Consider the following 22,500-nt stretch of genomic DNA (forward strand, 5'->3'; position numbering starts at 1 on the left):
TATAGTGTTTTGGAAAAGAGCTCTTGATATTATATATTATATATATACGGCTTTGACAGAAACCGAAACATACCGCCCCCTGCTGGCTGAAGGCATTGGGTTCACCAAGAGCTTTCTGTAGTGTTTGAAGTGCTGTCATCAGGCTCTCGCCGAGTTCCAGTCTGAAAGACAAAGCACAAGATAGTAACTTTCAAAAGGCAAGGGCACACATTCATCCTATATACATCTGCTGTATTCATTGCTTGGAGGTGTCGTGGAGGTTGTTCTGTTGGTGATGTTTTTTTGCCCGCAAAATTTGCTTTGTTGTTGATGGCTATTATTACTGTAAGCTTGGCTGTTGATTGTCCGCTGTGTGAAATCTCCTACCTATAGCACTAGGAATTTAACATCGCTCCTGTGTATATTTGGAAAAACAAAATGCTGTAATGCTACTAATGTTGAAGTGTCAGAATGTCAGAATAATGACCGCATGCAGATATATAGTAGGCAACCAATGCCCTACTATACCCAGAGATGACTTCCATCCTCTATTCTTTCACACAAACCTACAGGCATTTGTGGGCATTTGTGGGCGTTTTGGGGCAGTAACCAGGTATGCCCTGCTGTTGGAATTGTTGAATTACTTCTTGACGTTAATCACTCCTATAATGTATTATTATTGTCTATTCAAAGTAAAGTGCCTGTGTCTGAAGTTAACTGATGAACCAAAAAATCTGATATTGTTTGCACCTCCAAGTGGTCAGTGGCGTAAGTTTGTGTGAAAGAACACTCACTTGATTTCCTGACTGGCTGGCGATGCAGAGCACACGTTCCCAGATGCTGGCTCTGCGGCCGTGGATTGGCTAGCTGGTTGCTGGGAGCTAGAATCTGCGGCTGGTGATTGGTTGACTCCCTGCTGAGGAGTAAGGTCAGTGGTTTGTGATTGGCTAGCTTGCTGCTGCTGCTGCTGAGGGGCCGGGGCCGGGGCAGTGGTTTGAGTGGCGAGGTCTTGGGCCTCTGACTGGGCAGCACCAGTGTGAGAGTGTTTGGCTTGGGGGGCAGTTTGTTCTGAGGCAGACGGAGGAGCTGGCTGGACGTGGGGTTGTTCGGTGGCAGTGCCCTCCGCCTGGCCAGAAGAGCCGCCGCTGGCATGAGATGGCACGGAGGCGGTGGGACAGTCCTCTGCAGCCGCCACCGCCGCGACCGGTGATTGGCTAACAGTCTGTTGAGGGTTTGCGTCCGTGGCAGCTGATTGGCCGGTGCTCTGGGGAGCCAGCTGCTCATTGGCTAGCGCTGGGGCAGTGCTGAGCTGTTGCGGGGGCTCGGGGAGGGCAGTCTCTCGGGCAGCGGTCGTCTCGGGGGGACTGGTGGCCTCGGGCGGAGGTGGACGGGCCGCAGACTCCGGAAGCTTCTCGGCGGCCTCGTGGTATTCACTCGTGTCACTCTCGTCCTCGGAGCTGTCGCTACTGCTCTCCTCCGAGGATGTGGACTCATACCTTCAGGACACACACACACACACACACACACACAATTACTAGGCAAACCAGGACATGTTTCATAGAGCTATTACATAAGAAAACAGGCAAATAACACACAAACCCAGTATCAGTCAGTTTACTACTACAAATCCCATAAGGGTTCATATGACACCATTCAGTTGCAGTGAAGAGTACAGCTCCAGTCTAGACTCACCCTCCATTCACACCAATGAACTGCAGGTTCTTCTTAGTGGTGGGGGATCCGGGTTCTCCATCTGCTTTCCGCTTCATAATGGACCTCAGAGTGGACTGGGGAGAGGCTGGGGAGAAGAGGAACGAGCATTTAGACGCCATGACGGTCAGATTTAGGGGGGGGGGGAATTGAAATGAAATGAACAACTTCTCAGGAGAGACCAGAGGGAGACGGAGAAGAAGAGAAGATCAGAGTTGAAAAGGTTACACTTTGAGGAAAATGATGATTAATTCCTTCACCACAAAAAATGTCCCAAATGTAAGACAATTTACAGTATTACAAATCTAAGCGAGCTTGCTGTTTAAAAAAGCTAATTTGGCTGCCAGTGCCTTAAGCCTTAACACATCTTAACTGCCCATTGAATAAGTCGAAATTATTTCACAAGAAAGCACTAGGTAAGTCTCTTTACACTCCAAAGAATAGCAACTCGATATTTGATCTCAATGTAAGATGAATATCACTTGGTTAGAAAAGCAGTTTTTGCGGTGTTCCTGTGGCTGTTGTACCTAGCTTTGTAGACTCCTGTGACTGGAGGTCCTCCCCAGTGGTGTTCTGACCAGCCTCTCCTTCATTTGACCCCGGGGTCAAAGGGGTCACCTGATGGCACTTGGTTTCCATGACAATCACAGGGCTGGTGACGGGCACTGAAGAGGACACCTCGCTCTTCAAGAGGACCTCTCTCACTTGCTTGGAGCTGATTGCGATGGGCAGCTCTCGGGGGCCTTCTGAGAGTCAACACAACAACACGCACGGAGGTCAGTGAACAACGGAGGAAAGCGCTAAAAAACTCGCTCATACCAAATACCAAATCACATTTTTGATTGAACAACCTATGGTCGAGTCTCAAAAATTCCAACTCAGGTTCTCAGATATTCTAGATCAGAACACTCTCGAGAACATTTTGAAAACATTCCGAGTCTCTTCCGGTGGTCATGCCTACCCTCTGTGCTGAGAGCCTCCGCCTGGCCCCTGAGTGGTCCTTCCAGTAGGGCCCCGGAGGGCACGCTGGCAATGGAGGGACCCGCTTGTGCCCTCACCAACATGGGCTGCTCCAGCGTGTACACCTGGATAGATAGATTTATTGATCTTAGATAATAATAGATTTATTGATACTTTATTGATCCCCAAGGGGAAATTCAAGATCCCAGTAGCTTAAGACACCACACACAACATACACTACTACAGCATAAACAGGATGATAACATAACAAATCTACATGACTAAAAAGAACAGTAAAAGATACTAAAAAATACTAAAACAAGGATCCACATGAATGCTGCAAGTCGCTTTGGTTAAAAAGCGTCAGCCATATGTAATGTAATGTAATGTATAAGCATGAGGCGCTTGCAGTGACCGGGCTGGGACTGACCCTGTGATTCAGTATGAGGTGTGTCATGGTGATTGGTTGTGCTAATAAGTCCAACAGTGAGCATTGCAAGGTTAAAGTCTAGCGACCAGCAAAATTTCTTCAGCTATGAGGTTAATACACGGGCTGTAGTTAAGGTATTATTGATATGGTATTAATATGGTTTTGTTTCTTTTTAACTTGCATAAAACACTGTGCTGCGGCTTATACACAATGCGGCGAAATACACAGGAAATGACAGTAACACTAACCTGGATGCCCACGGTCCTCTGCTCGCGCTGCTGGGGCTGCTGGGTGAAGCTGACCACCGTCTGCAGGCTGGAGCTCCGTCCTCCTCCGCCGCCCTGCGGCTGTGTCTGCTGCTGCTCCTGCCAGCCCAGGCTGGTGGCGCGGACCGGGTGCTCGGCTTTGGGCTGGGCCTGGGCCTGCCGGGCCCTCTGGGCCGCCTCGGCCTGCTCCTGGAGGTCCCGCATGGCCTTCTGCAGCTGCGCCTCCAGCCGGCCCACCTGGCTCTTGAGCGACTCGGTCTCGAGCGGCAGCCCCAGGTCCTGCTCGCGCACGCCCACGCCCACCTGCCGGTAGTGTTTCTTCTCCGCCTCCCGCTCGTCGTTGTCGTCGGGCCCCACGCCGACGGTGCGCACCTCTCGCCGAGCGCCGGGCCGCGCGCCCCCCACGATCACCGTGTCCTCGATCTCGCAGCCCGAGTCCTGCCGGGAGCCGTCGGCCGGCGTCGTGGGCGTCGTTCCCCCCGCGCCTTCGCTCGTCGTCGCTGTCGTCGTCGCGGTCGTGGAGGCGTCCTCCTCGGGGATGTCGATGTAGAGCTCGCCGCGCGGCCGCCCGCCTCGCCCGCTACCGCTCCCGCCGAAGCCCAGCGTGTGTCCGAGGAACTTCTGGCTCTTGAGCTGGACGCTGAGCTGCCGCTTCTCCTCCTGCAGCACGGAGATCTTGACCTGCAGCACGGGGATGGTCTTCACCTGCTCCTCCAGCTCGCGGATCTTGCGCAGCGCCGCCGCCATCTGCTCGCGCACGTGCTGCAGGTGCGCCGGCGTGGGCGACACCGGCGTGGACAGCCCCGAGCTCATGGGCGTGTAGGAGCCTCCTCCTCCTCCTCCTCCTCCTCCTCCACCAGCTCCTCCACCGTGGGCGCGGTTGTAGCTGTGGGCGCTGGAGAGGGAGGTGGTGGAGCCTGCCACGCTGCTGTGCATGCTGCCCAGGTTGGTGAAGCGCCGGCCCTCCTTCTCCTCCTCCAGCTTCCGCCGGGCGTCCAGCAGGGTCTTCTCCACGCGGGCGGCGCTGAAGCTCGGACGCTGCAGGGTCGCGGCGGCGGACCCTCCTCCTCCTGCGCCTCCTCCTCCGCCGTGGTGGTGGTGGTGGAGGTGCGGGTGGTGGTAGCCCGGCGCGCAGTAGGAGAAGGAGGAGTGGCGGCTGTCCACGCTAGCGTTGGAGCACAGCGACTCGGTGGAGGTCCACCAGGAGCCGGTGTAGCCGTAGCCGCGCGGCAGGGAGCCGTAGCGGGGCCGGCGCTGGACGGGCACGCGCTTGATCGTGTGGCCCTTCTCGATGTCGTTGACGTACTTGAGGAAGTCGAGGTCCAGACGGTAGCCGTAGGGCGTCTCCACCGAGTAAGGGGCCTCCGCGTCCTTTCCGTGCAGGGAGGGGGGCGCAGGGGGGTTGAGCTTCCCTGTCGTGAGAGAGAGAGAGGAGAGAGAGAGAGAGAGAGAGAGAGAGAGAGAGAGAGGAAGAGGGGGAGAGAGAGAGGGGGAGAGAGAGAGGGAGACAGAGAGTCAGGCAGAGAAAGAGGGAGAGAGACAGGAGGGGGGCCAGACAGTGTGAGAGAGAGAGAGAGAGAGAGAGAGAGAGAGAGAGGGGAGAGAGAGAGGGAGACAGAGAGTCAGGCAGAGAAAGAGGGAGAGAGACAGGAGGGGTGCCAGACAGTGTGTGAGAGAGAGAGAGAGAGAGAGAGAGAGAGAGAGAGTCAGAGAGACAGTGAGGGAGAGAAGGAGAAAGGAAATCAGCTCTAAACTGGCGGAAATCTTAGTCTAATCTCCCAATCAGACTACACAGAGATGCATGAACTCCCAGGCCGCGCTCTGTTCCGGGATCTGCTGCACCACTGACCCCGTCCGAGAGATGAGGAGATACAGCAGGGAGCCCACAGCCACACAGAGCCAGACTATCTTTAGCCACCGTTCCCAGGGACTTCCTCCTACAACTGGACTATGCTTTCCTCGAGATCGGCCTCCGACATGTGGCCCTCTGTCCAGCTCTCTAATAGAATAACTGGCCGACTGACTCGTGTTTGTTAGCGGAGAATGACATCAACAGGGATTGCAAGTGATTCCCACTGATTGCATTGCAGAGGGGAACTTGGGACAAGGTCCCAAGATCTGTGTAATCTTTTTAACATACAACAACACAATTATGTCCGATATCTATTATTCATTCAGAGGGCATGTTTGCGTAGCGCAACACACACTCATGTGACAGGAATCTTCCCATTTTGCATGAGGTCAGAATTAACTTGCTCTATCTGGGTGAGAATTTCAGTTGGTTACACACCAACTTAGGAGACAGGAACTATCTCATTTTGTACCCATAGATGTGAATCTTGGTAACAATTTAATAGACATAAATTGTGTCGCTCTACCTTTGCACGTATTTAATAGAAAGAAATTACATTGCTCTACCTTCATAAGTATTTAATAGACATGTTGCTCTACCGTGGCAACTATTTAATAGACATAAATTATGTTGCTCTACCTTGGTATGTATTCAATAAACATGTTGCTCTACCTTGGTACGTATTTAATAAACAAACTATATTGCTCTGCCTTGGTGAGTATTTCATATACATGAACTATATTGCTCTGCCTTGGTGAGTATTTGGTAAGTACTTGGTGAGTACTTGGTGAGTATTTCATATACAGGCACTATGTTGCTCTGCCTTGGTGAGTATTTGGTAAGTACTTGGTGAGTACTTGGTGAGTATTTCATATACAGTACATGAACTATATTGCTCTGCCTTGGTGAGTACTTGGTGAGTATTTGGTGAGTATTTGGTGAGTACTTGGTGAGTACTTGGTGAGTACTTGGTGAGTACTTGGTGAGTACTTGGTGAGTACTTGGTGAATATTTGTGTCTGTTTACCTGGGAAGCTGGGGTCCATATGCAGCACCTGAGCCATGATTCACCCGTGGCTGCAGTCTCACGTTCACCCCACGGTTCACCTCACCTGTAGTAACAGATATAACACAAGATATCAGCACAAACACACACACACACACACACAAACACACACACACACACAGACACTTTATCTGGGCTCTGTGTAGCGTGAGTTAGAGAAGGACCAACATCTGCACTCAGATGCAGGAGGAGGTCGAGCTGCCTAACCTTCAGGGGGCAGCCTCGACTTAGAAATCTGTCGGCATTAAGAAACAATACACACACATACACACACACATACTCACACACACACACACACACACACACACATGCTCACAAGTATTCAAAGACACATGCACACACACACACACACACACACACACACACACACACACACACAGCCACCACGTCTGTCAGCATAAGAGACAATACACACACACATATACAGACACATGCAATACACAGCCTGCACAAGAAGAAAACTCTTGCCATAACACTCACACCCACTAACACTTGCAAATGTAGCCGCAACAAAGAAATCTCACACACACACACACACACGCACAAACACACACACACACACACAGCTGGCTCGAGGTATGGGGAGGAATCCAGAGTAAAGGGTGTGTTAGGCCCTGAGCAGTGGGACAGAGGTGGAATAAAAGACGTCTGGAACATTACTGCCTTTGTCGAGTCTGCCCAACACCCCCAAACACTGCCAGGAGGACCTCTCCATGGCAGGGTCTAGCCCTTACTCTCCCCTCTCTCTCTGTGTGTGTGTGTGTGTGTGTGTGTCGTTGCTTGGTTGGTCCTATCTGTGTGCTATTATTATAGGGGGAGAGTGGAGGCTGAAGGGGGAAAGTTTCTTGGCAGCGAGCTTCAGGATAGACGCCCGACCAGAGCTGCCAGTTGCAGCCTTATTAGGAGTCCTTCGTGAAACACTCGCCGAGCTTCGCAGTGTGGCAGTACAGTTACAGGCACACACACACACACACACACACACACACAAACGATATGTACACACACCCATACACACACACAAATGATACGTACACATGCACAAACACATTTTTACTCTCCATGACTCCCTTTCATCTTCTTTTCTCCCCTCCTCTGCTCTCTCTCTCCCCTTCTCCTTCTCCCTTCATCTCTCCCTCTCTCCCTTGTTTCTCTCTCTCCCCCTGCTCTTTCTCCCTTCATCTCTCCCTCTCTCCCTTGTTTCTCTCTCTCCCCCTGCTCTTTCCCCTCTCATCTCTCTCTCCCTCCCTCATTTCTCTCTCTCTCTCTCCCCCGCTGTTCTGTTCTGTCAGCTGACAGTCAGCAGATTCAGCTGACCACTGATTTCCCTTCCCTCCTGCTCCTCATCTATCCCACATCGAGGAGGAGGAGGAGGACGAGGAGGAGGAGGGGGAGGAGGAGGAGGAAGAGGAGGAAGAGGAAGAGTAGACTCATGCATGCATGCGTGACCACAATTAGGACAGGAAAGCCCATGTTTTCCTCCAGCACTCGTTCTCCTAACCTCAGTTTACCTTAGCTGGACCCCACCACTGACCTTTCCGGAAGTGTCTTTCATCAGGGTCCTCTCAGACTTCACTAAGTGCATCAATTCTAGACTTTTGAAGCATTACCAACTCATCCCTACCACCACACACACACACACACACACACACACACACACACACACACACACACACACACACACACACACACACACACACACGCGCAAACACACTGTAAAGATTAACTTTCTAGGTCATTCAGTGTGGGAAGAGAAAGCAAGGTTCAGGGGGTTGTGGAGATGGTGGGCAAAGTGCTTTAGCCTCCCTGAGCCTGTCAATGAGCCCCCCCCCCCCTTCCCACACACACACACACCCCATGTTTGCTAAGTTTACGGTTTATGGCAGAGTCCTGAGCTCTGGAACGGACCTCGGAGTTCACGCTTGGCCGCATCAGAGGTCACTTCTGCGGCCGGGCTCTCTGCGCGCTGATGGGCATGTTCTGGTGGCCGCTGCGCTGCGCTGCCGTGGTCTCTGGCAGCCCCCGTTTCCCCTCTGCGGAGTCCCGTGACCCCTCCGGCGGGGCTGTTGACGCTCTCGCCCGTGCGCCGAGGGGGAAAGTAGGCCACTTGGAAACACTGACTAAGTGGATTCGGTATTTGGTGGAGGGCCTTTTTGGTCGTTTAAAAAAAAAAAAAAAAAAAAGACTGACTTTAGGTCTCTGCTTTCCCTTCTTTTTTCCTCTCTTCCCCCTTTTTCGTGTCTCTCTCTCTCTCTCTCTCTGTCTCTTTCACTCATACACACACACACACACACACACACACACACACACACACACTGCTGTATTCATTCGGGAGCCTAACCTGGTAATGTCATCAAGCAGACACTGTGTTTGATCTTGTGTGGAAGGAAGCGAAGACCGGGCTGAACATGAATGTTGCTGCTTCACTGGGACTACGTCACCAGTCAGAGATCACTGTTATCAGCCAACACTGATGCACAATAGTAACAGTTACAGGATGGGACATATAGCTGCGCTTTTTTACAGCATCATGCATCTATGTCTGCTCATGTGTGTGTGTGTATGTGTGCAAGTAGTTTTGTATGTATGAATGTGTGCACGTGAGTCTGTGTGGGTATTTATGGGTGTGGGTGTGGGAGTGTGTCTTGTCTGTCTAGACATATCTATGCATCTGTGTGTCAGCATGTACGTCTGTATTAGTGTAAGTGACAGTGTGTGTACATGTGTTTGTGTGTGTGTGTGTGTGTGTGTGTGTGTGTGTGTGTGTGTGTACGTGTGTGTGTGTGTGTGAGTGGGTGGGCTGAGAAAGTGTCCTGACAGAGAGACAGTTGATGAGATATACAGTAATTAGATTCCTCAGGCTGTACCACGCTAGCACAGCCCTGACAAACAGCCCAGCCCTTGGCAAGAACGCCCCAAAAACTAACACTCCACTGCAGCACACAAACACACACACACACACACACACACACATACGTGGACACACACACACACACACACACCATCTATCCATCTGCCTACCTCCCATCTCTCTATCACACGTTCCCATTCTGCCTTTTCTTTCTCTTTTCACTCCTCTCTCCCTCGCCCCTCTCTGCCCAAATGTCCTGGTCGCTCCTTATCCATCCAGCCATCCTCCTCCTCCTCCTCCTCCTCAGTGGAAGGCACACAGTGCCCCTCCTGTCCTCCGATGCCCTGACTCTTCCTTGCCTCTTTCTTCTCGTCTTGTTTAAAATGCTTCGGACAGCGTTCCCGACCCACACGCCGCCCCCCTCCCCTCCCCCGCCCTGCCTGCCTGCGGCGCTTTCAAACAGAGCTCAGAGAAGGTGTGTGTGTGTGTGTGTGTGTGTGTGTGTCTGTGTGTGTGTGTCTGTGTGTGTGTAGGTGCAGATGTGAGAGAGCGCACATGTGTGTCTTGTGCGTGTCTGTGTACGCGTGTATGTGTGCATGCCTGTTTGTGTATGTATGCATATGTGCGTATGGGATAGAACTGAGTGTGTTTGGGTGTGTGTTTGTATAGATTTGAGAGAGCACACGTGTCTCTTTTTGTGTGTCTGTGTGAGTGTGTGTGTGTGTATATACAGTATGTATATGTACGTATGTGAGAGAACTGAGTGTGTTTGCGTAGATTTAAGAGACCACATGTGTCTCTTTTTGTGTGTTTGTGTACATGTGAGAGAACACATGGATGTCTATGCATTCTTTGTATGTGTGCATAAGTGTGTGTGTGTGTGTGTGTGTGCACGATTGTGTGTGTGTGTGTGTGTGTGTGTGTGTGTGTGTGTGTGTGTGTGTGTGTACGTGTGTGTGTGTGTGTGTGTACGTGTGTACGTGTGTGTGTGTGTGTGTGTATGAATGTGTGTGCCTGAATGTGTGTATGTGTGTGTGAGCGCATGACCTTCCTCCCTCTCCGGCAGCTCATAAACAGTGTTTCATTGAGATGACGGTGAACAGAGACCACCAGTGTGCCCCTCCTGCCCCTCCTCCTCCTCCTCCTCCTCCCCCCACACACACACCACCTCCACCCTCTCCACCCACCACCTCCACCGCCCACTCCCTCGCGTCCTGACACCATCACTCACACACTGTTCCTGCCCGCAGCGCCACAGCCAGAGCAAGGTGCTAAAAACGCCACACAGCATGACGAAAATATGGATGTGCACTTTAGATTTATTATTACACACATTCCTTTCTTATGTGTGCTCATATAATGGCAACAGTGCTAGGACTATAGATTTGTTTTCTAACAGAGTCAAGCTCCAACTATTAAATTGTTCTCAAAAACCGCTATCTATTTGATGATATGCTGAGATGATAAGTCTTCTGTGTTATGAAGAAGTTTCCCCTCATGAGACCAAAAGAGTATACTTATACATATGACTATAAGTTTTGTTCAAAACTAAATGAGTCTCTCTCACAACTAGACTCAGAACCCTGGTGGCACAGCAACCAGCAACCCAGCAACCCAGCAACCCAGCAGCCTTTGCCCTGGTGCTGGCCTCCATCTCCTCCTCCAGCTCCAGCTCCAGCTCCAGAGCCTCTCCCTCACGCAGCCCAGTGTCAGGTCTCCGCTGGGAGGAGGAATGCGCGCGCTTGGCCCCAGACGGGTGTGCTGCAGTCCCCCCACCCCCAGACACACACACACACACACACACACACACACACACACACACACACATATACACACACATTCCAAACCAGCGGAAGTTGCCATTGCCTTTTGCCTCTGGGGTGGCCCCCCACCTAGCTCAGCCAGCCGCACAGACTATTAAGATTAGAAATCCAGGACTTGGAAGAGTGTGTGGGGGGTGGGGGGTGGGGGGGCGCTGTTGTGGTGAGTTGGGGGTAGGGTGGGTAAAGACGTCAAGTCCTCTGGCTGAAACATAATACCTCTGAGATCATCCGTCAAGACAACAAAAACAGTTTGGGACAAGTAGGTGCACCATGTGTGTGTCATCTGGCGGTCTCATCTCAAAGGACTCCGGCCATATGGTGACTTACCAGCGCATGATGTACAGCTGAGAAGGGTCTCTGTGTGAAAATATGCGGCCCCAAAGCATAAACATAACTAGGTGTGACAGTCACATTTTTCACATTGTTGCTATGCGTGCGTGGTTGAAAATGTGCACTCTATATGCTCAAGTTTAGAGGCTTAACGCCAGTCTCCAATTACACAAAGCCCCAAACTACACGCATTCCACAACGACATGGCAGGTGAGGTAAGAAGTGTACTTATGATGAGGTCGCTTGGGCGAAGTGCGCGAGGAGGCTGGAAGCCCCCAGGTGAATGTCCTCCAGCTGGGCTCACTCCAAACACACATCCTCCTGCCACTCATCTCACCCCATTGCTTTCCTTCCCTGTCAGGGCTCCGGGGGGCCCAGGGCTCAAGGCTCAGGCCTGCTTATCACGGAGCTCAGTCCACCCCAGTCCATCCCAGCCCACACCAGCCCACCCCTGTCCATCCCAGCCCACACCAGCCCACCCCTGTCCATCCCAGCCCACACCAGCCCACCCCTGTCCATCCCAGCCCACACCAGCCCACCCCTGTCCATCCCAGCCCACCCCAGCCCACCCCTGTCCATCCCAGCCCACACCAGGCTGCATTTTTACTCTTCCCCAGGTCAGGGAAAGAGCAACGCTGCCATTTGTGGCACATATTTACATAGGGGTGGGGTGGGGGGGGCGGTAGGTGGGTGTGAAGGTGATTTATTGTAAATGATAGGGGAGGGATGGTGTGTGTGTGCGTGTGTGTGTGCGTGTGTGCGTGTGTGTGTGTGTGTGTGTGTGTGTGTGTGCGTGTGTGTGTGTGTGTGTGCGTGTGTGTGTGTGTTCTGTTTACATCCATGTACTCACAGCACTGCCGGGAAGGTCTCTCCTCCCCCAGTCTCTCCTCTCCAGGCTTCTGCTATTCCTGTGGCTCTGGTTCTCCTACTCCCTAGGGACGGAACACAGGACACACACACACACACACACACACACACACACACACACACACACACATACACACACACACAGAGAGAGAGAGAGAGAGAGAGAGAGCGGGCGAGAGCTTCAATTAGATCTGGACACATCATTATCTTTATAAAAAGCCACGAGGAGAGGATATAGACATAGTTCTAGTTTGACAGCTTTTCGAGGCGCGCCCAAACATATCAGGACATCGCTTCCCAGTGGCGCTGGTCTCACTGGAGCGGAGACGATGAGACGACGAGGAGAGACGGACGGGTGATTTACGGGCGAACTCACACCTCCCTGGTGAGGAAAATATGGCTTCATCCCTACAGCGACTCAGTCGCCAGCTTTGAAACGCTCCCCAAACGCCCTAAACGCCCTACACGCCCCCCTCCCAGAGAAATACCCACAACAACATGCCGCTCCACAAACGAGCTCCGCACCAGGGAGCCTCCCAGTCAGTGATGTTGTGCAATGTTTTCTGTTTTCTGTTTTTATGACTTCATGACTCAACCTCCTGGACCCAAACACAGACACACCCCTCTCCCTTCCCTGTCCCTCTCTCTCCCCCTCTCCTTCTCTCCCTCTCCCCCACTCTCTCTCCATCTCCCTCTCCTTCTCTCTCTCTCCCCTACTCACTCCCCTTCCCTCTATCCCCTGTTTTCTCTCTCTCTCTCTCTCTCTCTCTCCTGCTCTCTTGCCCTCTCTCCCTGTGGGAACAGCCCAACCCTTCCAGAAGCATCTCACTGTACCCAAGACTGCTTCATTCCTTCCACACACAATAGTGGGTTAGTTATTCCCGTACGCCTTCGCCTCTGTGAGATCTGGCCTCGTCAGGCGAGGAATGCGCGCCACGGCACCGGCCGACAACGTGACATTTAGCTGCGCCGTGACGACGACGAGGACGACGGCAGCTTGGCTCCCCACCCGCCCGCCTCGCGGCGACTCCCTCCCAGCCTCTCCAACATCTGGGCTGGGGTTTCACACAAGCAGAGCGGGGGCGCGTCGCGCTGCGCTGCACTGAGCCACGAAGCAGCTGTGCTGATCCCCAGTCAGACTTCCCCCACCACTGCCACCATCGCCACCCCCACCCCCACCTCCAACTCCACTCTGCTCCAGTCCTCACTCGTGATCGCAGATCAGTGTTGTTAAAATCCCGGCTTAAGAAAATAAAAGTCCTACTATGTATTGGTTCTACCTGCGCACATAGAACAGATGATTGCACTTCTAATTAGCTCATCTACCTGGCTGAGGAATTGCGCTAATTAGAATCTGCTTGGTTAGAGTGAATGGTTGGAACAACAAACACGTGGTAGGACTTTTACTTTTACTAAGATTAACTGATCCTAAAACAGTATCCCCACTCACTCTCATCCAGATGCCATGTGTTTACCGTCCCTGAGAACCGTGCTCCAGCCAATCGAAAAACAGGAGAGATTTAGCAAGGCTAACTCGACGCCTCAGCAACACTTCTGATGGCCGTGCCTCTCAATATGGATGTGGGCTCCGCGGAGAGGGAACATTAAGTCGCATTGTTCCACACTTTTGTCATGGCTGAATCTAGAGAGAGGGAGTCCGCAACAGAGCCTGGAGGAATGATAGCAGCCAAATCACAAAGAGTCATTCATTCAGACCCAAGACCACAGCTGGTTCTAATATAGAGATGGGAGGGGCGAACAGAGGGGGAGAGGGGGAAGGAGAGAGAAAGAGAGAGAGAGAATGGTAAGGAGAGAAATTGGGAGAGGGTAGGAGAGAGAGAAAAGAAAGAGAAAGAGTGAGTGAGTACGTGTGTGTGTGTGTGAGAGAGAGAGAGAAAGAGAGAGAGAGAGAGAGAGAGAGAGATGGAAACTGTGCCTAAAAACACACGTAATGGCTATCAGGCCCTTTCAGTGGAGTCATATTCCTTCAGAAACACACACACACACACACACACACACACACACAAACCTATCACTTATCACTTACTCTCACTCACACACACACACACTCACACACACTCACAGAGAGCTGGTGGGAGCATACGTGACACAGCCAGTGTAAATGGAGGACAGTGGAGCCCAGGGTCCGTACATTTCCTTACGATTACATAATCTGGCCCACAATATGCAGCTTCTGATATACTGTAGCCTACAATGTGTGACCAGACAAGTTGCTCTCCTCCGCACGACTTGTCCTGTACATGACAACAGATACGGTGCTATCTGTCAACAAATGGCACACTTTATCAATGTACGGTAAGCACTGTGCAACATTATGATACACAACAACATCTACGGCAACAATAACATGTCTGTGTGCGTATTCCTAGTGGTATGGTTGTGTGGAATGCACTTCATTGAAATCTGACCAAATATAAGTTTAGTGCATGAGAAAAAGCATGCATACTAACAAAAACACAGAGGATCTAGGATCATTTGTGGATGTATGCATTTGTACTCAGTGTTGGGAAGTAACTGAATATGTGTATCGGGATTGCGTAATTAAAATATAATTTAAATAGGTGGTTTTCAGAATACAGTTTCGGTGATATATTTAAGGGATTACAACCACCCCATGTAGCCTATACTGCACCTCTCCCTCAGATGCCTATTTTCTGTTTCCCTCTGTTTTTGAACTAATCCTCAGTTCTGTTGTAGGCCAATAGGGCCAGTGTAGGTTCTTGTTTCTGAACAGAATGTGCCGAAAAAGGGCATATAACTCGCCATGTGCTGTTGAAAATCCATTACCAAGGATCTGTGTATACTTTGTTTGGGATGTGGTAGCCTTTTAGCCCATACAGACAAAGCGTCTCTGTTCTGTCACCATGACATTAAGTGTTTCATAGCAGATACTGTACATATCAATAAATCCTCACTGTAAAGCAAGTTTTCTTGTTGGCACTATGGGTCTTACAAGTTCACATAACCTCAAAAATGGTTCCATCCACTGCTAATAAAATATAATGCAATGCTGATGTAATCAAAAGTATTAAAAATTACTCACTTTGAGTAATCTATCGGAATTACATAATACTTTTTAGGGCTGTATTCAGCAATCTGTAGTGGAATAAATGTTAAAAGATTTCAAACGTTCCTAATATTACATTTGACAAAACTTGTATTATTATTGTTTTTATGAATAATTATTATATAATGCAGGACAGACACAGAATATGAATGTGATGTAATACAATATCTCAAGTTCCATTAACACCTCTCTGGAGGAATAAAAATGGCAATGATCAAATTCACATAGAGAGTTTAAGAAACTTTGGATGTTTTGATATGTTTTGATAACTCAACAATCTACCTCACATACACCAGCAGCACAGAGCCGCACCAAACTTACACCAACGGTTTCCGCTGCTCTGTTATCAGCTGAGGTGTAAGGGGTAAATGTCAGCGAGACCTTATATGTGTGGGGGTGTCAGGCAAGAAAGGGTTACAGGAAAAGGAGCTCAGAGTCCCTCTGGATCCAGAAACAACCCAGTCACTTCCTGCTCACTCAGGAGGAGACACATGGCGGGGAGAGAGAGAGAGAGGGAGACACGGGGAGAAGGAGAGGCCGGAGAAAGACTGGAGGAATGGTGTGAACAGAGAGAAAGAGCAACGATGAGAGAAAGAATGCCCAGGATACTGAAAGAGAAGGAGAGATACAGAGAGAGAGAGGGAGGGAGGAAGAGAGAGAGAGGGAGAAAGAGAGAGAGAAAGAGAGAGAGAATGAGAAAAAGGAAAAGGGAGAGAGAGAGTGAGCGAGAGAGAGAGAAGAGGAATGAAATAAAAGGGTAAACAGAGATGGAGGGACTTGATGGAAACTTCCCGATTAGAAAAAAAAGAGAAAAGCACACAAGCAGAAATGCTGCGCTCAGATTTGGAAACCGCCGGCCGGGGCCCACTGTAAATGCCATTTGCTATACCTTATTTGGCCACACTCTGCAAGGTAGGCAAATGGGAGCTTAATAGGGGGCTCAAATGAAGTTAGTCTGGAGATCAGAAGGACAGAAGGGGAGAAGAACGCTCTAACAACAGACCTCTGCTAGTAGATTAAAAGGGTTCCTCCTTAAAGATTACCATCATAGGCCATGCATTCCACAGACCCGCCGGGTGAAAAAAAAAAGAGACGCATCAGACAAACAACAGAAAACAGAGGCAGTATCTAGTCCCGGGGAAGACATACCAGTGCCTCTGGAAACGGCGGGGATTGGCCATTCCTCGGACTAATTGCGGAACAGCAAATTGCACATGAGTAATGTATGGAAAACATACTACCAGTAATCATGATTGTGCCGTAACGACGGCTATGGGGGATATCTGTCGGAATAACTCTGGAATAGCACATTACAAAACAAACAACTTCCAAAATGGGCTGGAGGCCCAACCAAATAAGCAGACTTAAAACAATAATGCTCTTGTGTTCGGAGGGCAACGCGTCTCATTACACATCATAGAGATCAACAGTGGGACAAGACATTGAATCAACTGGTTCTGTGTGTGGTCACTGTGGTCACAAGACTTATGAAATCCAGTCGATGGTCTTGCCAAACGTTACACACTTTTCCAGCTGTTCGTTCAATCGATCGTATTGATTTGGGGGAGGTGGGTCTGCCGATATCTGGCATGCCTATCAGCAGAGGCTCCCTGACGAGCAAGACGAGGGGTCGAGTCTGTTCAGGGCTGTTGGTGGTCCCTCGGACTCTCACTGTGGCCATAACACAAAAGTTCATTCAGCTCGGGCCGTCGCAGATGGGTGACTGACTCCGGCCCGCTGACACACACACACACACACACACACACGCAGGGGACATTCTGGATTCTGGAGGGCCCTGAACACCGTTCACGCTCCCCTCATCTGGGAGGGGTGCCCTCTGAGGGTTTTTCTCTGAAGTGTTCCTCTGGCGGACAGTGTGACTCATGTTACAGCCAGTCAGGGCTACGGCCATTACAGCTCCTGGAGGGCTAATGGAAAGACTGGGGAGGGGAAGACGATGGCAGCCGAGCTGCCTGCCTGGCCATGACCAATGCTGAGAGGGAAAAACAACTCAGACAGACAGACACTCCTCTCCGAGCTCCATAGGGCTGGAACCCATAGAGCTGTTTTAGACATCAGCGTTAGAGTGAGCTGAGTGCGGTATGGAGAAAGAGACGCCATGTTTTTTTTTTTGCTGAAGTGGCGGAGGCACGGGCCAGCAGGGCCCGACCCAGGGAGGGGCCCTCGGCCGCCCGCCCGCCCGCCCTCTCGCTCACTCGTACACATTACCGTGGTAACAGGAGTCAGACGAACACAATATCGGGGCCGCTGCCGCCGCCGCCTCGCCGAAGGTCATTGTGCTAAATTCCAACAGGAAGCTCCGGCGAGGTGGGGCTGCGAGACAGGAAGGCCAAAAAATAGAAAAAAAGGGGGATTAAAAAACGAAAAGGGGCTTTTAATGTCGACCGACTCCGAGGGCCGCGTATTTTGGAGACAAAAGAGTTACAGTGGGTCTGCAGCGAGCGCACAAGGCGAGCGGTGGGAAAGCTGCTGCTGATGTGGAAAAAAAACGGTGGTAGGTTCGGGGAGGTTTGGGGTTAGACTATGACACAGGCCAGACCCTGGGCCTCGACATTGGAGTGATGTGCACAGAGTTGCGCTGAAGTGTGATAAGGTCAACCATGTGGTGTAGAAATCAAGAGTGTGGAGACATGGAGGAGAAATGTGGAATAGTGGTTAGAGTCTGCTATGTGTGAGGCATCTGGGCAGAGAGAAAGGCAGGGAGAGACAGTGTCTGGGAGGGAACTATGGGAAGGGTGAAAGTGCGATCCAGGGGAAGGGCAGAAGGACATTTATCACCCATCCCAGTCCAGGACTTATTCCAGAACATTCTTGAGCATCTAGCAAGTGATAGTCGACACGATGATAAAAATGTGTCCAGTTTCCTCTCTGAGAGAAAGCAGCCCAGTTGCCTTTGATTTACATCCCTTCAGTCCATAGCCTCTTCAAGCTAACACAAACAACGTATAGCACGAGAGAGGCTATATATCAAAGGGTAAATTCCTATTTCATGTTCGTTTCCCCCCAGTGCTAAAATCCACATCAAAATATTTCCACAAACACGGAGAGAAGCCAAGAGCACACACCCCTCCATCAGAACCCAGATGGAGCACAGAGGGGACCAGCCTTCTCATGAGGGGGAACATCATCTGCATCAAAGCTGCTCGTCTAGGTTTAAGTCTAAACTGGATTACAGACTGGAGTCTGGATTAGCACCGGGGGTCTTTTGGTGGGGGTGACGCAAATTAGATTTACGGAGTTCAAACTCTGTCCTTTTCCCCACAGAGCATATGTCTTCAAAACACAACAGCTGCTTAGGGTCTTTCCCCTTGAGTACAACTTTGGTTGTTATGAGACCAGCGATGATGGGGATGTTAGGGTTAACTTCATGACTTCCAACCTGCTGTTGTGGTTTGTTCGGCCTCCAGGCCTAAAGAGAGGGACAGGTTAAATTACCCAACAGTGTGCCTTTGATCATATTTGGTTACTGCGCTGGGTGACAATGAGGGGACTGTACATTGGTGCACTGTCAAGGATAACCCACTGTGGTCAATTTGAGGACTATTTGAAGAACTTACCAATGATTAACATTAAAGGGGCACTTTGCCCCCAAATCTGAATTCCTCAAACCTCAAAGTTAGGCTACAACTTGGGATGCTGATGCCAACTCAACGTATAGGCTATGAACAGGGCAACTTAACAAGTAGGGTCATTTGTGGCATATTCAACTGACCGGCTACACCAGCTCAAAGGCTCACAGTCCGCAAATTCTAATAAATCAATACAATTACACAGCTTCGTCTGGTTCTTGGCATAATTCCATTAGCCGGGCTAAAACCATTAAAATGCCCAGCGTGTGGCCCACCATACAAATGCGGTTTATAACCTTGCATTCCAACGTTTGGAATCCCACTCCCGTTCGCTCCCCATGTTCCAAACGCTGAAATCGGGAATGTGAAGCCGTGAGACTGACGCATACCATACCCGCTGCTCCTGGCAGGAGCAATAGGACAACTCCCACTCAGCATCTGAACGTGTGTAGTGTAAGTTGTAAACAACAAAGGGGAAGTCTCAGAATACCAATAGTCTCGAAGAGGTCTAACATGTGAGCGCACTAATTAGGTTTGGCCATTAACGTGACACACAAAAGGCAATATGACCTGAGGCATCACTGACCAAACAATCTATGGAGGTGCACAACTGGGGTTGAATATTGTTATAGCTACAGGCCCTTTCCAAACTTCAGAGTAAATAGAGGCGCCCTTTCCAAGAAAAAAAATAACCACGGCAATCTTACAATAAGTTGTTAGTCCACACTGACTGGAGTTTTACATATCCTAAGCATACAATGAAACTTCGAGTTAAATGGCCAGTTAAGTGTTAAGCACTGTCAAATATTTACAAAGGCCTCGTTAACACAGCCTCGGTCGAACTGGCATCTCATAGAAAAAAGAAATATAACGATTCAAATATACAAGTGGTTGGCCTGGCCACATCGCACTTTCTCGGCCATCACAGGATGGATGGACGAGTGAGTAGCTGTGTGCAGCGCAGCAATCAGAGGAACATCTGGAAGTCATGAAAACTCCGCCAAAGAACTGACCCACCCTCTCCCTTGAGTCACAGTAATCACGGGGTTTTATTTAATGAAGAATTCACCACACATACTGTCACTGTCGAACCACAAACCCAAACAAACAAACAAGACCTCCTTCTGTTCAGAACATTATTCAGCACAGAGCCCTAGCATTAATGATACATATTTTAATTGACCCCTCGCTCCGACAATGGACTGGCTTCTACTACTCCAGTGAGAAGTAGCTTAGCCATAAGATCTCGCCTATCGAGAACAAGTTTCCGTTAAGTATTCGTTCATTTCATTCAACATCTCGAGCGATAAAATGGTTGGAAAATGCGTCGAGATTTTCCATAATTAGACGGTTCAACGCTGAAACGGTCTCCTTCATTCTCGGGGCAAACCATGCGCTTCATTATGGAGAACCTTGGGTGCGCTTCTCGGAGCCGCGTTTTTTTTTTCGGGAGAGATGCTGAGTAGCCTACTACTGCTACCCACAGCGCCCAAAATTACTAGTGCGAATTGGATCATAGTGCAAACAGTTTCGTGACGGTTACATTGCAATTAGCTAACCACTACGATAAAAGTACAATTCCTCACTTAGCATCCCGTTACTTCAAAACTCTGCCGAAAGACAATGGAGACGCGCCGCCACAAAAATCTCTCAGAAGCGAAAACCTATACCGGTTTGTGCTCTCCCACGAATTCGAGGACATAAAACTGTGGTGGTTTAAATAAAATGATTGTATTTGACTTACCACCTCGTAGTCCCTCCTGATATCAAAGGCCAGCAGCGCTCACTGACAGCGAGACAAAAACACCGCAGCCAAGCCATGAGTAAGACCCCCACACCCCCTCCCTCTTCATTTAAAGGGCCAGAGCCATTTCGGGACCGCTAATTTCATCGTCTTGCTTTTAAGGAGAAACGATACAGAGCATAAACTTGCACCAGACAGGAGAGAAAACATACGGTATACCACTGACTATGGTGAACAAACTTTACGCAGGTGGGTCTACAGGTTGAATATTTCCCACCGTAAAAGGTATTTTTGAGACTGCAACACTATACTTCTATTGAAAGCATGAGATGTAAGCGCACACGTGATGGTTGTACGTATATTACAGACTATTACCGTAAATATACTTGAGAGTTGTATCAGAACGGTGACATTACAGGTAAGAATTCACTACCCATGCTTTTCCATTCACGTTTTATTGGGTGGGATAAGGACCGTTCCCGGAACATGACGTCACTGTCTCCCCTAGTGGATAGTGTTATATCATTTAACGCACAGATCGACCATTTCACATCTTGCCAGTCTTGTGTAGACTGGCTATCGTATACGTTTACCTATTTATTGTAATGATCCGAAACTCACAGAAGAAAACGCACGCCTTAAATCATGCGCTATCCATGTGGTAGCGATTTTGCCGAGGCAGACTAACATTAGGCTCCGTAGAGGCACACCGACACAGGAAATTAATTGCATGTGAAGGCAACGTAGAACGCGTATTTTGAACCCTTATTTATACAGTATATGGCTGAACCCAACATCTGGTTTACACACACACACATGTGAAATGCGTGTTAATTAGTGACTGAAAAGCCACTTTACATACATGGGCACTTTCATTTGAAGTTAAAACTGAACTCCTGTGGTAGAAGTTTCAACGCTATTGATTTGAAGGCCAATGTAAACTCCAATGAGGAGTCTTTTTTACATTCTATTTACATTGGCCGGGTTTCCCAAAATCGTTAAGAAGCTCCTAAGTCCTAAGAACTTCTTAGGAGCGTTCTTAGAACATTCTTACAACGCTCCTAAGAAGTTCTTAGCACTTAAGAGCTTCTTAACAATTTTGGGAAACCCGGCCATTATTGGTAATACAGCTACACTCGTAACATTTCCATCATACCTGCCAACAACACCTTTCCGGAAAAATAAGCAGTTTTCTTTATTATTTGGGAAAAAATGCTTTTCCTAAGCATCTTACAAGTCCTATATATTGTTCACAAAAAATTCAAACAAACAAATAAAACAAAACATTTTGAAGCCAAAGGGGGACGTTTAATACAAAGTCACATTTGAATAAATAAAAAAATGCTTGTTTTTGTTTTGGTTGCAGAACATACAGTCTTAAGATCATTAGTTACACAGAATAGTAGTCTGGACAAACAGTGGTTGAACAGAACAGTGATATGAGTAGTGCAAGCTGGTACATAGACACAGTAGGTCAAATACAGTATATTAGGTACAAAGATTACATCAGTACTGGGCAGGGCTGGAAAGCCCAGCACATACACAGTGGCTCAGTTACTTACATGCCAGTGGATTTATATCAGTTCTTAGTGGTCCCTGTGGACGTGTGTGTGTGTGTGTGTGTGTGTGTGTGTGTGTGTGTGTGTGTGTGTGTGTGTGTGTGTGTGTGTGTGTGTGTGTGTGTGTGTATCCAGTCTAATTGCCATTGTTCTCTTTTTACTCGCTTCCTTTCATCTATGGAGACGAAAAAAAAAGAAAGAAAAAAAGCCCTCTGTCTCAGCAGAGTGCTTAACTTCTTTTCTGGGGGTATGTCCTACACAGTGCCAAAAGGATATGTATCCAAATGTGAATTCATCTGTACAGTATTTGGTCCCAAGCTGTGAAAAGTCTGATACATTTCGACTGGCAGTGATGGGTGATTCCACTATTCCAGAAACGACAGGGAGAT

The 22,500-nt window shown here is 49.4% G+C and overlaps 2 protein-coding genes across 9 annotated transcripts in view; both read right to left on the minus strand.

Moving 5' to 3' along the window:
• The window catches only part of kank2 (KN motif and ankyrin repeat domains 2), a 25,816-nt gene extending 5,198 nt beyond the window's left edge, over nucleotides 1-20,618 (minus strand). The window contains exons 1-9 of one of the 3 annotated variants that reach the window (XM_062532815.1): nucleotides 20,553-20,618; nucleotides 12,114-12,195; nucleotides 6,224-6,308; nucleotides 3,328-4,757; nucleotides 2,651-2,774; nucleotides 2,217-2,432; nucleotides 1,672-1,777; nucleotides 774-1,475; nucleotides 74-161 (exon numbers count right to left, since the gene is read on the minus strand). In XM_062532815.1, the coding sequence (XP_062388799.1) occupies nucleotides 74-161; nucleotides 774-1,475; nucleotides 1,672-1,777; nucleotides 2,217-2,432; nucleotides 2,651-2,774; nucleotides 3,328-4,757; nucleotides 6,224-6,260 (2,703 nt within the window). In that variant the 5' untranslated portion in view covers nucleotides 6,261-6,308; nucleotides 12,114-12,195; nucleotides 20,553-20,618. Of the gene's footprint in view, nucleotides 1-73; nucleotides 162-773; nucleotides 1,476-1,671; nucleotides 1,778-2,216; nucleotides 2,436-2,650; nucleotides 2,775-3,327; nucleotides 4,758-6,223; nucleotides 6,309-12,113; nucleotides 12,196-20,552 lie in introns of all 3 variants that reach the window. The other 2 variants (XM_062532813.1, XM_062532814.1) reach the window with 2 other exon arrangements.
• Nucleotides 20,619-21,722: 1,104 nt separating this feature from the next.
• Nucleotides 21,723-22,500, minus strand: part of LOC134077300 (dedicator of cytokinesis protein 7-like) — a 56,873-nt gene continuing 56,095 nt past the window's right edge. For all 6 annotated transcript variants that reach the window (XM_062532816.1, XM_062532817.1, XM_062532822.1 and 3 more), the window contains one exon: nucleotides 21,723-22,500. This exon is cut by the window's right edge and continues 985 nt beyond it. The gene's annotated coding sequence lies outside the window, so the exon portion shown is untranslated.

This window comes from Sardina pilchardus, chromosome 3 (assembly GCF_963854185.1).
Source record: "Sardina pilchardus chromosome 3, fSarPil1.1, whole genome shotgun sequence".
Lineage (NCBI taxonomy): Eukaryota > Metazoa > Chordata > Actinopteri > Clupeiformes > Clupeidae > Sardina > Sardina pilchardus.